Source organism: Saimiri boliviensis, chromosome 11, assembly GCF_048565385.1.
Source record: "Saimiri boliviensis isolate mSaiBol1 chromosome 11, mSaiBol1.pri, whole genome shotgun sequence".
Taxonomy (NCBI): domain Eukaryota; kingdom Metazoa; phylum Chordata; class Mammalia; order Primates; family Cebidae; genus Saimiri; species Saimiri boliviensis.
Window position 1 is genome coordinate 32,014,890 of NC_133459.1, and position 15,860 is coordinate 32,030,749.

Here is a 15,860-nt window from a genome sequence, read left to right on the forward strand (position 1 = left end):
TCACATCATCTCTGACTGGCTCATGCTCAGGTATCAAATGGCTCAGCAACTGTTAGGGGAAGTATATGTGGCCCTCAGTAAATGCTGCAGGGTAAGGGTGAAGGACACATATCTTCCTCAGCTCATAGTCAGCATGGGATTACAGGTGCCTGCTGCCATGCCCAGCTAATTTTTTGTATTCTTAGTAGAGATGGAGTTTCACCATGTTGGCCAGGCTGGTCTCAAACTCCTGACCTTGTGATCCGCCTGCCTCTGCTTCCCAAAGTAGTTGAATTACAGGTGTGAGCCACCTCGCCCGGCCATATCATTTGTTCTTAAGACACCTGGCCCATTCTCATCTCTAATCCTGAGTCCAGATGGCCTTCTGGGTTTTGCTAATCCAGTTTAGATAGGAAACATTTTGAACTGCTTTTGAGAGGACAGATCTCTCTTACCATCGATAATTGGGCCTGGTAAATAGCAAGAATTGCTGCCCTACCTGGGAGTGGAGGCTTATAAAATACAAGGTTGGTGGCAATACTACATAAAAGATTCAAGAGAGCCAGGGTGAATGAAATCCCAATCTCCCAGGGCCCCTGTTTTCCCAATTGTCAGAAAAATCTCAGGGGCTTCAGTAGCTACCTTACCTATCTCCTTGGCCCGGTGACCACCTTCCCTGGAGGGTGTGATGCCTTCACACTCCTATTCAGAGCATGTGTTTCTCCACTGGGAGTCAGAAGTCTGGACAGCTGCCATGGATGTGGAAACTTCCCTCCCAGATACTGTGGCTGAACGTGGCCCTGCTAGCCCTGAGGTCAGAAAATATCATTTTGGAGTAAGGTCACAATAACAATTTGGGAATGTCAACTTTTAAAGAATTAAACGTAAGCTTTTAAAGAATTAAAGTTAGTGTTACTTAGAAGTCTTACTGAGGACCATTAACCAAGGCCTACAGCCCAGCAGCAGCTCTTTAGAGAGGTTCTATCAGATGCTTTGAATGTAGTATTTTATTTATTGAGCTCTGTCGCTCAGACTGGAGTGCAGTGACGCGATCTCAGCTCACTGCAACCTCCACCTCCTGGATTCAAGCGATTCTTATGCCTCAGCCTCCTGAGTGGCTGGGATTACAGGTGTGCACCACCATGCCCGGCTAATATTTGTATTTTTGTAGAGATGGGGTTTCGTCATGTTGGCCAGGCTGGTCTAGAACTCCTGACCTCAAGTAATCCGCCTGCCTCAACCTCCCAAAGTGCTGAGATTACAGGCGTGAGCCACTATTCCCGGCCTGAATGTAGTACTTTTTAAAAAAGTAATGAATAAATTTATTGTCTTACAAAAATCATTGTCTAGAAATATGGGAATACAAGAAAAGATATTTGCAGTCAGGTGTCTGGTGGTCAACAGCCAGTACAATTCATAAAGGGGGAAAATCCAAGTTTAGAGTTTATATATAGGTAGAAAAGCTTTAGTATGTGTAAAATTATATCTAAGTTTGTGTGCAAGAGTGTATCTGGTTATAGTTGATAGCAGCATAATCACTAACCCCAACCGACATTACCTTATATGTAGATATATCTAGAGTCACTTAGTTTTTAGGGAATATAGTGACTAGAGCCAGGGACGTGGGGAGCTGTGTTTTTGTTTTGACAGCTATATGCTGTCACAGTCAGGGCTTTGTGAAATTATGCTGGCAAGCGAAAAGAGCAAACATGGCTTCTTACATTTGCTACTTTGTTTCACAGCGCAGGAATAATTTATCATCACATTACCGAGATATGTACAAACCATGTTTATGGGCAGGGGAGGCAAAAGGGCAGAGCCAATGACGGGGTGCCACCTGTGTTTCTTCCTGTGGCTCCAGCCCAGAGGCATCCCAAGGGGCCAGCCACGCCTTTCCAGTCGCTGACATCACAGTGACTCAGACCCTGGGCGTCGTTGGGCAGCTATGTTCCCTCTTTGTGCCTCAGTCTCCTTATTTAAAAAAAGAGGTGCGGGGGGGCAGGTGGGACTAAAACATCTCCAGAGACACCAGCAGCATTCCGCAGGGTCGAGGTGAAAGGTCTAGAGGCTCCTCGATCGAGGCACTACTGTAGTTGTGTGTCGCTCACTGCTCAAGTAAGGGAAGGGGATTTTTCTCTTCAAGTGAAGAGCTCCCCAAAGGCAAGGAGCTCCTTCTCCCACTCCCACGGACGGGCACACACGGAGCGGGTGGGGCTTTTGCATCCAGTAACTCTCTGCCCGCCAGATCGCCATCAGCATCCAGAAGGGACCCGCCCGGTTTCAGGATCTCTCCCTCTGGTGACTCCCACTCCACACCTTCCCGGGGCCAAAGATACCCGGAACGGGAGCGGGACCGGGCCTGCTGGGCCCGCGGAGGAGCCGGAGGGCCGGCGGCGGCGCTAGTTCCGCAGCAGCCGGTATTCCTTGGGTGCCCAGAGCAGGCGCGGGCGGCGGATCTCGGCCCGAGGGCCAATGTCGGGGCTCCAGCAGAACTCGGGCGACAGCACCTTGGCGGGCTTGTGCAGCCAGAAGAACTTGTTGAGGTGGCTCTCGTCGTGCCAGCGCGCCTCCAGACCCCGCGCGCGGTCCCACGCCAGGCCCAGCGCACAGTGCGCCGTCAGCCCGCGCAGCGCCGCCACGCTGCCCCCGAACACCGCCGCGTGGTAGTAGAAGTCGCCCTCGCCCCGCGACAGCGCGGCGGCCGAGCGCGCGTCGCGCTCGAAGGGCAGTAGCCACCGCGGCCAGTGGTAGTGCCAGGAGTGCAGCTGCGCCACCGACTCGGCCAGCGCCTCGGGCCCGAACGCGCCGCTGAAGTGCTGGTCTACGTCCATGCAGAACACGAAGTGCGCCTCGCGGCCCAGCCACCCGCCCAGCGCGGCGTGCAGCGTGCGCATGCGCGCCATCGACACGTCCTGCCAGCGCCGCTCGCGCGCCACGCGCTCCACGCGCAGCCGCCGGTCTGGGCCCAGCGCCACGCGCGGCACCGCGCCTGGCCGCTCGGTGAACACGTAGTACACCACGCGCTGGCCCACCATGAAGTGCTGCTCCGCAGTCTCCAGGAAGCGCTCAAGGTACTTCTCCAGGTACCTGATGGCATGGCGCCACAGTGAGCCTGTGAGGCGAGGCGGGGCTGCCTTTCCCACCCCGACCCTCCCCACCCAACCCTCACCCCCTCCTAACCCCAACCCCGCCACACCCAGCCCTCACCCCCAACCCCCACCCTTATCCCACCTCACCCCACCCCACCCTACCCTCACTCCCACCACACCCCACCCACCCCTCAACCCCACCTCACCCCACCCAACCCTCATCCCCACCTCGCCCCACTCCCATCTCAACCCTACCCCCACCCCTACCTCATCCCACCCCACCCAACCCTCACCCCCACCTACCCAGCCCTCAACCCCTTCTCACCCCCACCTCACCCCACACTAACCTCACCTCATCCCCACCTCACCCCTACCCAATCCTTATCCTCACCTCACCCAACCCAACCCTCACCCCACCCCAGCCTCACCCACCCCCACCCCAATCTCACCTCACCCCACTTCACCCCCACCATGCTGCCTGGTCCTCCAGACCCTCCAACCATAGCCTCTTTCAACTTAGATGGGGCAGGGCAGGTTGGGCTGAAGATGCTTGCAAATTGCCTGCCTCTCCTGCCTCATACTGGCCCTTTGGAGGACTGGCAGCGTTTTTCTCTTTAGAGCTCTGAGCCTCCTTTTAAGAAGTCCCAGAATTTGGGTGCTGCCGTGAGTGAGGAGGCCCAAGCTGGCCCTACTAGTCTTCAGCAGTTGGTCTCCCAGCTGAGACCCAGACATTTGGGAGCATGAGGAGAGGAACCCTTCTTGCTGAGCCCTGTCTGAATTCCTGACCCACAGAATTATTATTATTATTATTATTATTATTATTATTATTATTATTTTGAGATGGAGTTTCGCTCTTATTGCCCAGGCTGGAGTGCAGTGGTGCGATCTCAGATCACTGCAATCTCTGCCTCCTGGGTTCAAGTGATTCTCCTGCCTCAGCCTCCGGAGTAGCTGGGATTACAGGCCTCAGCCACCACACCTGGCTAATTTTTTGTATTTTTAGTAGAGACGGGGTTTCACCCTGTTGTCCAGGCTGGTCTTGAACTCCTGACCTCAGGTGATCCACCCGCCTGGGCCTCCCAAAGTGCTGGGATTACAGGCTAGAGCCACTGTGCCTGGCCCTTCACAGAATTATTTTAGGAGCTATGATAATAAGCTGTTTTAAGTTACTGAGTGTCTTTCACTACATCGATAATGAGGCTGCCCGGAATACTGTATGAACAGACCCTGGGAATCTTAGGATTTTAAAATAATAGTAACAGTACCTAATAGTACTTAGAACTTTGATCATGTGGCAGCCACTGCTTTCTAAATCAATGTGCACTGTCTCATCTAAAGAGTGTTAGAAACTTGTATGTACCATTGGTAAGTGGTAGAGCCTGGATTCGGACCCAGCTGGGCCTTGGAGCCTGTACCTTTACTTACACTTGGCCTATTCCTGGTGACTGTGGGAAATGGGAATCAGAGACCTGGGCAATCTCAGCATCCCAGAGTGTTGGACTCAGAATCTTGGAACTCAGGACCTCAGGATCCCAGAATTTTCTGTACATTGAGTGTCTGTCCCCTAGGGATGGGGCAGAAACTCAGCATGTGTGATGGAAGTGGGAACACCAAGGTCCTGGGAGAGGTCAAGGTCCAAGTGGCCCAGCAGTTCTGCCCACCTGGTCTGTGGTTCACACCTTGGTCCTTTTCATCCCCTTGCCTGTCAGCGGCACTCCTGGCTTTCTGTCGCTTGTAGGGTGTGGGAGACAGAGTTGGAGGAGCCTTGAATGGTAGTCTGGGGTATCTGGTAACAAAATTCCTTCCCCATCCTTTTTGAGTCTCTTCCTAAATGGGAGGCTCTCACCACCTTCCCAAAGCAACTGGTTCCATTTTTAGAAATGCTTCTTTTAGTTGCCTGAAACTAGGTTATAGGATCTGACTGCCAAGAGTCCCCTTCATGTCACTTCAGGAAGGTGGACACCCAGCTTAGACACTCCCTGTCATCGTAGTGGGGAGGTCAGTGCCTCTGCCATTTCTTCTCTTGACCTCCTTTCCTGCAGTGATTCTGCAGGAAAGGAACAGAGTGGAACAGACACTGATGAAGACCAAGTTGAGAGAGTGACCATAGGAGGACCTCGTTTCTCTAGCTCGCTTACTGTGATTACCACCCCCACCCAAAACAGTCCTACCTCACTGAATCCTCCATCTGGTGACCCTGCCACTTTCTCAGTATTTGTCACCCCCCTCCTCTTTACTCCCTCTGCCCAGTTCAGATTCACTCCCTTGCAATCCTCCAGCTCCCCAGCCACTCTCCCTCCATCAGACTTGGTTGGCACCCCCCTCCCATCCTGTGTACCTGCACCTGAGCTGCTGACCTCCATTAGGCACCTGCTGTGGTGAACCATTCCTCCAATTACCAGTCACACCGCCCTCCTCTCACCACTCTCATCTGAAAGACCCCATCATTTTCTCACTACGAAACCGGTGCCTCCAGATGGATTAGTCCCAGCCCCTAGGCAGGTCTCTTCTAGATACGGTTCTAGAACAGTCCTGGCTGCCTGTGTTGGGCGGGCTGTATGGTATTGGTGTCTAGGGAGGAGAAGGATGGTCCTGTGCTTACCCTGGGGGCATGGGTCGAGAAGTGCTGTCTTTGTTTCTCACTTCACTCTGAGATTCCACAGCACAGGGAGCAGGGTGCCCCACCTCCTTCATCACATGCACACCCCTCCCACTCCCAGCCTTGACAGCACTGCTCCCCTTCCCAGGACTTACCTGCCTACAGCAAAGACAGTCAGCCCAATGGTGAGGTTCTGCTGACTAGCCTCTTGCTGGGCCACATCTGGGTCGAAAGTGCCATCCCAAATAATGGGAGCCCCCCAGGGGGTGCAGGTCAGAACTTCAGGCCGGGCCCTGGCCAGGCAGGGATGGGAAAGAGCTCCATTCATCCACCCGCTTGGTGTATGCTCACTGCCACCTCCCCAGTGCGGAGCCCTAGGGACCCACAGACGGGTGAGACCTAGCTGCTGCACCTGGAAGCCTCCAGCTCAGAGCAACACAGAGGACTGGGAGGTGTATAGCGCAATGGGGGCTGCTGGGTTTGGTGGAGCAGTGCTTGGGATCTGCTGGGGTGGGAGATGTGAGGAGGGCAGGGACATGGGGCAGAGATCTGTAGGGTTTGGGGGTACTCTTGGAGTGGGAGGGATAGGAGCTTCTTACCAGGGACGCAGAGCACCTGTGAAGTTGTCTCTCAGCAGCGACACTGTGGCTGAAGGACAGACACCCATGGGGATGAAGGTTTCCAGATGTCTATGGCGGTGGGGGGCAGCCATGAGAAGCATGTCAGCCTGCCCAGGAGCCCTCTGGCTTTGCTTCTTACAAGGAGAGAGGGCTCACAAGGACACTTGAGCTGAGCTAGCCACCACCCTCCATCCATCAAGGAGGCACTTAGACAGATCCCCTTTAACCCTGACTCTGTGGTCCCACCTCAGGTGCTGGGGAAAGGGGCTTGTACCTGAATTTAGGGAGGCCACACAGGAACAGGCCTAAGAGGCCAAGTGCAAGTAGGATCTGCCGCCAGAAAATTCTCTTCCAGGCCCTGGGGGCGGAAATGGAGGGGGGCATCGGCAACTCATGTATATGTATAGACACACATATTTATACACACGCATACATGAAAAGTCTTTCCTACTTCCAGCCATCCAGTTCCTCTGCATGGAAGTATCCAGTGTTACCAGTTTCTTGTGTGTCCTTCAAGAGACAGTCTATGCATACATGTCTATGCAATGTGTATGCAAATATAAATATAAATATGGTAGCAAATACTCTCTTCTCCCCCACCTCGCCACAAATGGTAGCACAGTGGACACAATGTGCTGAACCTTTCATTTTCCACTTTGAGGTTATTTCATCTCAGTGCTCGGAGAATTTCCTCACCCTTGTCAGCTGCCAAGGCTGATACAGATTGGAGGCAGAATAATTTACCTGTTTCACATGGGGCAGGCCTATGCAAACCTGCCCCAAAGTCTTAGGAAGCTGAGAGGTCAGAGGAAGAGGCTGTCAAGTCCAGTTTCTTAGAAAGAAACATTTAATAGGGATTTAAATGGCTCGGGTGGCTGTGAGACCAGATGGTGGATCCCCCGAGCCATGACCCTTGTTATGCCATGACTACGCCCGTGTCAGGTTTCGGCCCCAGCTGAGGTCCAAGGGGAGTGGGTGGATGGGCGAAGAGCTGAAAGAACAGTTTGGGACTGTAGGCAGGTGATACGTAGTTTTATTCAGCAGCTCTCTCATCAGCAGCTTACTCACACTAGCTCTCTCACTGTCCACCTTGATCTTGGCCGTCTGCTCCGGCTCGGTGGCTCCTCTCAACAGCTGGCTCTGAGGCTCCTGCTGCCCCTATGTCTGCAGCTGTACCCCCTGACCTGCAAAGCCAGCTCTGTCAGGGTCAGCAGCTTAACTCTTTCCCCTTAGGCACAAGCCAGTTCCTGGCTCCCCCTGCCCACCTTCAAGGAGACCAGCTCTCCCTTAGAGGGGTTAGCAATGTTATTCTCTCTCTGGGCATGTGCACGAGCTGTGCCATGCCATGCCTTGCTGCACTGAACCGAGCCCCATACACAGCAGGGCAGTTATACCTTCTATGGACAACACTGGCTCAGAGCCAAGTATGAACTTGAACAGCTTACATAACAAGTGGAATATGCTCCTGTGCCCTAAACTCACTTGAGTCACTCTGGCCCGGATATCTGCCTTGGCCTATTCTTTGACCAAAGCACATCCATAGACCTTACAGGCCCCCAGACCCAGGGCTTATATACCACAGAGAGAGAGTGCATGTGCTTCAGAAGGGATGTGTAGGACAAGTGAAGTATGATAACATCAGATTTGTTTTGACCCAGGGTCAAGATGTATAGTAAGTATGTGATCTTACACAAGGAATAGTGGATACGCTGGAAATCTTGGGGAGCTTCCTGGAACCAGGGTTAATCAGAAACCAACATGACAGATGAGCTTCCAAGATGAAGTTGCCTTGGCCTCCACAGTACCTAACCAGGTCACTTAGGATGAACCTCTAGATGCCTAATCCTTTCTTTTCCTCAGCATTGCTGCAGGGCATGACCTTGGGCAGGTTGTGGGGATGATAACATTAGGGGTTGAGGTGCTTATCCTGAGTGGAGGGGGGGACTGACCTTGGACGGGAGAGGCTGGGAGAGGACGCACAGGTGTTTGTGGCTCAGTGATGGGGAGTTTTTTGTTTGTTTTGTTTTGTTTTAGAAACAGCCTAACTCTGTCACCCAGGCTGGAGTGTTGTGGTGTGATCACAGATCACTGTGGCCTCAAACTTCTGGGCTCGAGCTGTCCTCCCACCTCAGCCTTCTGTACAGTTGGGACTATAGATGCCTAATTGTTTTTTATTTGAAATGGGGTCTTGCTGTGTTGCCCAGCCTTGTCTCCAACTTGGCAGCTCTCTCAATCAGTCCTCCCGCCTCAGTAACTGAGGGTTAAGAGCTGTCTGGGACTTAGAGAAGAGTTATTGGGCTGGCTGTGGTCAGAGATCAGGTGTCTGTGGTGGCTCCAGTCACCAGGCCAGGTGAACTCCAAGCAGAGCTCAGCAGCCCAGTTCCTGGCTCAGAGGAGGTGGGCTTTGGGATTTGTCCACAGTTGTTGTTTTCCAGGAAGGGCCCCAAATGCTGAGAATCTTAATAAGCTCCTTCTGGGGAGCTCGTTCCACTGTCCCTCAGTCTTCCTGAGTGCTCACATATCTAGAGCAACTGCAGCCACATGGTGAGGAGCACAGACAAAGGGTCCAGAGCCCTGAGTTCAAATCCTAACTCTACCACTCATTAGCTGTCTGAACCTTGGCAAGGTCTGGTCATCTGCACATCAGTGTCATCTATAGGATGGGGATAATAAGAACACTACCTGCTTTAGGGCTGTCATTGCATTCACACAGCTAAGCAGTGAGAACAAGGCCTCTAATGTTTCGATAGCTCACTCAGCTTTAGCTCATGATAACCTTGCTCCTGAGCGCACCTTGATCGTCCCCTGGGCAGCCTCCTGACTCCACTCCCTGCCCTACAAATCCTTTCAAAACCTGGCTCCCCTGGTCTCTTTCAAGAAGCCTGCCAGCCTCAGACCTTCCTGCCCTTGCCTCTCCTGCTGCCCCAGGTAACTGTTCCTCGGCAGGTGTATCTAGTAAAGGGTGCCGAGAACTGCCTTGCAGGTGTGTGGATCCACCTGCGCACTGTCTCCAAGCGCAGCACCTCCTCCAGTTCACTGTGCCGAGCCGGAAACCTGGGTATGCCCTCACCCCTCCTGCTCTGCACCTGCTGTCTGCTTTCAGTCCAGGGTTGACCTGGTCTCCTTGATATCTGCCCCTCCTGCTCTTCCTCATGGCCCGGAGTGACCCTGGCCTGCTCCTCCATCACGGGATCATTGCAGCAGCACTCTTCATGCTCCCAGTCACTTTCTCCACAGCCCCAGAGTCACCTCATGACAAGTCAGCCTGCCTTAACAGGTTCCATGTCACGCAAACAGGTAAATCCTCAAAAATGAAGTGCATTTAGTAGGCAAATATATGGAAAAATGTTCACCCTCACTGGTAATCAAAGACATACAAATTAGAACAAGGTGGTGATATGTTTTGCTTGTAAAATGAGCACTTTAAAAAAAGACAGACTGGGGCTGGGAGGGACTCGTGCATTTAATCCCAGTGTTTTGGGAGGTCAAGGCAGAAGGATCGCTTGAGGCCAGGAGTTTGAGATTAGCCCGGGCGACACAGCAAAACCCTGCCGCCTCTGCAGAAATTTAAAAATTAGCCAGATGGTGTACATGTGTAGTCCCAGCTATTCAGGAGGCTGAGGCAGGAGGATCGAATGAGCCCAGGAGTTACAGGTTACAGTGAGCTATGATCATGCCACTGGACTCCAACCTGGTGACAGAGGGAGAATCTGTCTTAATTTTTTTTTTTTTTAAAAGCATAATGAGAATAGCCAAGCTGCAAGAATGCAGTGAGATCAGCACTCAGACTTGCTGGTGGAAGTGTAAATTGCCACAGCCTTTTGGAAAGCTAGGTAGATATGAGAATTGAAAGTGTTTAATATTCTTTGATTCAATAATTCCCAGCTTCTGGGAATCTGTTCAAAGGAGATAATCTTCAGAATGAGAAAAGTTAATGCATCAAGATGTTCATCAGTTTCTGTTAAGTTCTGAATTCAAAATATATTTATTGGACACAAGCTCAGCCTCAAGCACTATGCTAAGTTGGGGATTCAGAGGTCAATGAGGCACAGACCCTGTCTTCAGGGTATGGAGCCAGGAAGATGGGGTGTAGTGGGCGAGGGGGAGGGAATGGGTCAGATGCATGGAACACAGCACAGTGAATTCCGTGATTGGGAAAAACACCAGATGCTGTGAGGCAAATTGGAGGGTAGCACCTGAGTCTTGGTAGATGAGGAGGAAGTCAGGGCCTCCCGGGAGAGGAGGTACTTCTAAGCTGGGACCTAAAAAGTTATTAGTAGAAGTTCTTCAGGTGAAGAAGGCATAGAGGAGGAAGAGCAGTCCGTGAAAAAGAAATCACAATGTGCAGAAGCGAGGAAGGCTCACTCCTGGAATGTCTGTGAACTGCAGGGTGGAGAGTAGTAACAGATGAGAAGGGAGGGAGTAGGGTGCACAGGTGAGCCAGGGCCAGGTCACCTGGGGCCCGAATTTCAGGCTCGGAGGATTGGACTTCAGGGGAACAGGTATTTCCTCCAGGGAGTGACTTGGTCAGATTTTTATTTGAAAACACACACACACACACACACACACACACACACCCCACTAAAGTGTTCCCACTGAAATCTGGAGCCTGGCCATGGTGGGGTGGCAGGGAAGGCACTGATGGAGGCAGGAAGATAAGTTAGGTGCCAGCCCCTGGGAGGCATTAGGAGCAACAGCAGGGTGTTGGCAGCTGGATGGGGAGGAATAGGTAAAGGGCTGTCTAGGGGGGCACATGGGCCAGACTTGGCCATGGATTAGAGGGATGGGGCGGGGGGACCACAAAGAAGATGCTTGGTAGTCTGGTTGGAGGAAGGGGGCTGAAGCCCAGAAGGCAGGCAGGCTCAGGAGAAAGTTTTACGATTTACCAGGAGGGCAGGGATGTCATGGGAGAGAGGAAGAGAGTCCAGAGAGAGAGGAGGCCAGGGCCCAGGCCCTGACCAGGTGGGAATGGGAGGGAGACTGGGCAGGTAGAGGACTTAAGAAGGGGCACATGGATGGGGTGGGAGTGGGGCTGTCTTTCCAGAAGTCGGGCTGTCACAGGAAAGAGACAGTGTGGCAGCTAGAGGGGACAGGGTTGTACTGATGGGTGTGTTCTGGTTTCCCTTACACAAGCGAGACTTGAGGTTGGTTGAATGCTGCCAGGAAAGCACCCTTAGAGAAGGCGTTTGGGGTCACAGGCAGAGGCATCATCTGAGCTGCTCAAACATAACTGAAGAAGACTCTAGTGTCTAGCTGAAGGGAGTGGCTAAATAAACGTGTTAGGAAGATTCTATAGTCACATAGAAAAATGCTCAGACAGGAACATTAAAGGAACAAAGCAGGATCTAAAATTGACGTGCACTCTGATTACAATTTAGCAAGAATAAAAACGTGCCAGAAAAAGGAAGAATGCATTTGTGCGATAAACTTATGGTTTCTTATTTTCTCCCCAATTATCTGTAATGTATTTAAAATATGTTGCTTTTTTAATGAAGGAAAAATTCAAAAGTCAGCAATTTTTTAAAAATTAAGTTATTTTGTGGCTTCCTACTGACTGCAGGACACCATCCACATCTCTTAACCATGCCCGAGAAGCCTTCCAAGTCTGGGCCCTCCACCGTAACACTGTCCGTGCCCACAGCCCCTGGCCGGTGTGCCTACAGCTCGGAATGGAGACTCCACAGTGAGTACTCCCAGGATGTTCCTGTAGCCTTGTCTGAAAAAGCAAACTCATGCCTCAACCTCAGGTTCATCAGTAGGGAACTGGATGAATGAATTAGGCCCATCTGTACAGGATAGCTATCCCTTATCCAACAGTTTAGACCAAAAGTGTTTTGGATTTTGGGCTTTTTTGGTGTTTTCAATATTTGCATTGTATTTACTGGCTAAGTATCCCTAACCTGGAAATCTGAAATCCAAAATACTTCAGTGGGAGCATTTCCTTTGAATGTCCTGTCAGTGCTCAAACATTTTTGGATTTTAGAGCATTTTGGATTTCAGATGTTTGGATGAGGAGTACTCAACTTGCATAATAGAGATCAACATGGCTATTAAGAAGCGTGAGGTAGATTTATTTGTACTCTCTGGAAAAGAGACCCTAATGTGTTAAGGTGAAAAGGAAGGAACACTAATGTGGAGAGGCAGACTTTGCTTCTGGCGGGGGGAAGCGCCTGTGCCTGCGCACCCGAGCCTTGACAGGCATGTACAGCAGCATCCTTTCATGATGCATAGGAAGAGATCTAGAATAGCATCATATAATGTGAGCCACATATGTAATTTAAACATTTCTAGTAGCCACATTAAAACAGTGAAACAGGTAAAAATTCGGATGTGCTGGGTTAAATAAAAATACTGTTACAAATAATTTAATTCCCCACATGCAGTCCATCAGCAAACCCTGTGGGTGCTCCCACTCACTCTCCCCTGTCCCCCCACCCCATCTTCCCCCACCCTCCCACTCACTCTCCCCATCCTGTGTTCTTAGTGATTTATCTCAGTGACCCAAGTGGACCCCCTGCGTTCTCCTGACAGCCAGGTTGTTGCTTCTGCCTCCTTCCTAGTGCTCAGAGCTCTCCTCCTGGCCTCCCTCCCTATTGGTGCCTGCTAATTTCTCATCTGGATTCCTGTAACAGTCTCCCGACCCTGCCTCCCGGTCTGCATTCTTCACCCTTTATCGTGAAGTCTCCTAGGCTTCCCCACTTCTGTATTCCACTCTGATTGCTCTCTTCCTGCCATTGGCCAACAAGTTGCATGTTATTCTGTAGCACCCAGCTTCCTCCTGTCTGAAGCCGGCCTTGATCTCTCATCTTAGGTCCCTCCCCCAGCGTGTCCCTCTGTCCCTTTTCCCGACCTCTCCTACAGTACTTGCCAAGTGATGCTAGGGACTCTCTACCCCACTAGGCTCCAGGTTTCTCTGTTTTGCCAGCCTTTGTTTTCCTGGTGCCAACTCCCAGAGCTTGCCTTGTAATTCATGCTGTTGATAATTATTTGTTCAGCAAATGAATGAAATGATGAATGAGTTCTTTAGGTTCATTATCTCTTCCAAATTGACTGGTACTCCTTTGCTTAACCCTATTTTCTTCAGGATTATGTATGCATTCCTTATGCATAATCCCAGACACTTACTGAGATAGACACTTGGCCAAGTATTCTATGTGCCTGTCCTGTTGAAAGCACACCACAACCCATTGAAGGAGATACTGTGCTTATATCTGCTTTATAAATGAGGAAACTGAGGCTTAGAAGGTTAAATCACTTGCTTAGGGTTGCACTTGCTCAGGGGATAGAGCAGAGGTCCCACTTGGGTCACTGGGATCATTCGCTGAGAACACAGAAAATGAAGGAAATGCAAATTGCAGCTTGAGAAGTACTGAGTCAGGACACCCAAGTGGACACCACTGTCCAGGGGACACATAATACCTGAGGGCAGCACTCAGCAAGAGGGCTGGGCCAGGTCACTGTGTGAGAGAGGACGTGCAGAGGCTTGGAGTAGATCTGAGCTCACCTCTGCAAGGCTGGGCAGCCTTATTGGTGTGAATCAGATGCACCACATCTTCTTTTAGGAGTAGGTTGGTTCCCTCCCTCTTTGCTGCACACATAAACTCAGGTAGGGCCTGGTTTTCATTTTCTTCCATAAAGGGAAAATTAAGGTCCGGAAAGTGAAAAGAACTGCCCACAGTCCTATAGGCCAGTGGCGCACCTGCGCACGTGGCCTGCACTCCCGCAGCAGGAGAGGAGGCAGCACGTGGGATGTTCTTGCCTGGGGGCTCCCCAGGGCTCACACCCCAGCCTCAGCACCCTCCTCCTTCCCTGTCAGCTCAGGGTCCTGCTAGCCATTCCCTGCCTCCTGGGATACCAGGCTTTCCAGTCCCCAGTTCTGCCCTTTGGGGATCAACTAATCAGTGTGTTTCTCCTCCAATAAGAATCTGTGTTCTTTAGGTAAAAACCCCCAACCTACTGCAAGTTCACAGGGTGCACCTTCAATAGGCATTTGCAGTTCCTGTTGTGTACAAGGTGAATTGTCCAAGGTGAACTGTGCCCTGCTTCCTTTACACCAAGGCATTTGCACGGACGGTAAGGGGTGGGGTTGGGCTTTGAGTAGGACAGTCAGATTCCCCCAGCCAGAGCTTCCAGCATGGCACTTGGGCTCCATTTGACCTGGGCCTAGCTCAACCCTGAGGCCCCTCTCACAAGGTTCCCAACCCTGTTATTTCTTCCTATGGGCTTGGCTTCTCCCCTCCCCACTTATTATTCAGCTCCTGTCTGAGCTCCTGGAGGGTTGTCTGAAGCTGGGCTTCTCCAGTTTCTAGAAGCCTGGTGAAATCCCTTACTGGCAGCTGGCAAGGCTGCCTTGGGAGGTGCACTTTGGGAGGTAGGCGAGATGCCGCGTAAGGTGCCACAGGAGCAGGAAGAGGCCAGAGGGTCTCTCTCTCCCTCTGTGGCTGTCCCACCCTCTTCACCAGCCTCTCCCAATCAGGGTAGGGCAAACCGATGCTTATTCTGGGCTCTGGGCCTCAGCCAGGGCACACAGGCAGAGTTGGTCTTATGAACTCCTGTGGTCAGGCCTGGGACTGGGTAGGACCCACCAGCTCCTCCTGCTCTTCCCATCCCCTGACCTGGGAGCCCTTAGTCTGTGGAGGCCCCTGACTGGCCCAATCCACATTTCCTGTTCAGATACTACCTGCAGAAGGTGGTCCCTCAAGCTCCACCCTGTGCCCTGCTTCCCACTCTCCTTGCCTTCAAAAAAGGGTTAAAGATTAGTCAATAGGTCTTAAGGGGGCACAGGTTCCTAGTCCTGGACCTTCAGTCCCAGTGGGGATAGAGGGAGCCCTCAGTTACAGTGGGGGAGGGAATGTACCCCTAGTCCTTTGCTTTCTGGCTCACCAAGGGGGTTTGGCATTAAGAGAAGCAAGAGAAATCCAACTTTTTGTTGGCTACAAAATCTTATAGAGTATAGCCTCCCCCACCCCAGTGTCCATCCACATGGATTGTCTTTCTTCTTTTAGGGTAACGTCCCCTCTTGGAGCTGCCTTTCCCCCAGACCAGAGGCTCATCTAGTACACTCCAGGGCTGGCTCTGGCATCTCCCCTTGGTATTGTTTTGGTCGTCAGACTGGATCCGTCTTAACTCAGCTGTCCCCACACTTTCTTCCTCTCTATACCATTGTCGCCACTCACCTGAGTCCCTCGAGAGCCATATGGGGAAGCTGGTAGGACGGCTGGGAGCAAACTTTCCCAGCTTGGAGCCAGGGAAGAAATGGCCTATTCCTGCAGATCTGGACCAAGCAGCCTGCCCCTCTGCCTCAGAAGCTGCACCTGCAGGAGCAGTCAGGATGGACTGCCTGCAAGGGACCTGCCGGGGGTGGGACCTTTTTGGGAAGCTGGCCCCAAGGTGGAGTGGAGCTGGCAACACCCTAGAAGAGGGTGGGTCTGAGGAAGCCACCTCTGGTTGGCTGGAGGCTCTGTCATTTTGTATAGTCTCCTGTTCCCTCCCCAGGGGAAGTGTCTTTGGTTCCTGGGAACGGCTGGGGATCAAAGTATGGTGTTTGCCACCCAGGAAAAACGCTGTTTTGCA

The 15,860-nt window shown here is 51.8% G+C and overlaps 1 protein-coding gene across 1 annotated transcript; it reads right to left on the bottom strand.

The window, feature by feature from the left end:
* Positions 1 to 2,378: 2,378 nt before the first annotated feature.
* Positions 2,379 to 15,483, bottom strand: A3GALT2 (alpha 1,3-galactosyltransferase 2). The gene is made up of 5 exons (XM_003937545.1): positions 15,464 to 15,483; positions 6,562 to 6,645; positions 6,267 to 6,356; positions 5,823 to 5,960; positions 2,379 to 3,066 (listed from the first exon to the last, which is right to left on the bottom strand). Exons 1-5 carry the CDS (start codon positions 15,481 to 15,483, stop codon positions 2,379 to 2,381), a joined length of 1,020 nt encoding a protein of 339 aa, XP_003937594.1.
* Between the last annotated feature and the right edge of the window lie 377 nt (positions 15,484 to 15,860).

What these genes read in the sequence shown, in the direction of transcription:
- A3GALT2 (XM_003937545.1), bottom strand. Translation starts at nt 15,483, where the DNA reads ATGGCTCTCGAGGGACTCAG. An exon ending in TGTGGCCTCCCTAAATTCAG is followed by an intron (nt 6,357 to 6,561) that starts GTACAAGCCCCT and finishes CCACCGCCATAG; the next exon opens with ACATCTGGAAACCTTCATCC. An exon ending in ACAGGTGCTCTGCGTCCCTG is followed by an intron (nt 5,961 to 6,266) that starts GTAAGAAGCTCC and finishes CTGCCTGGCCAG; the next exon opens with GGCCCGGCCTGAAGTTCTGA.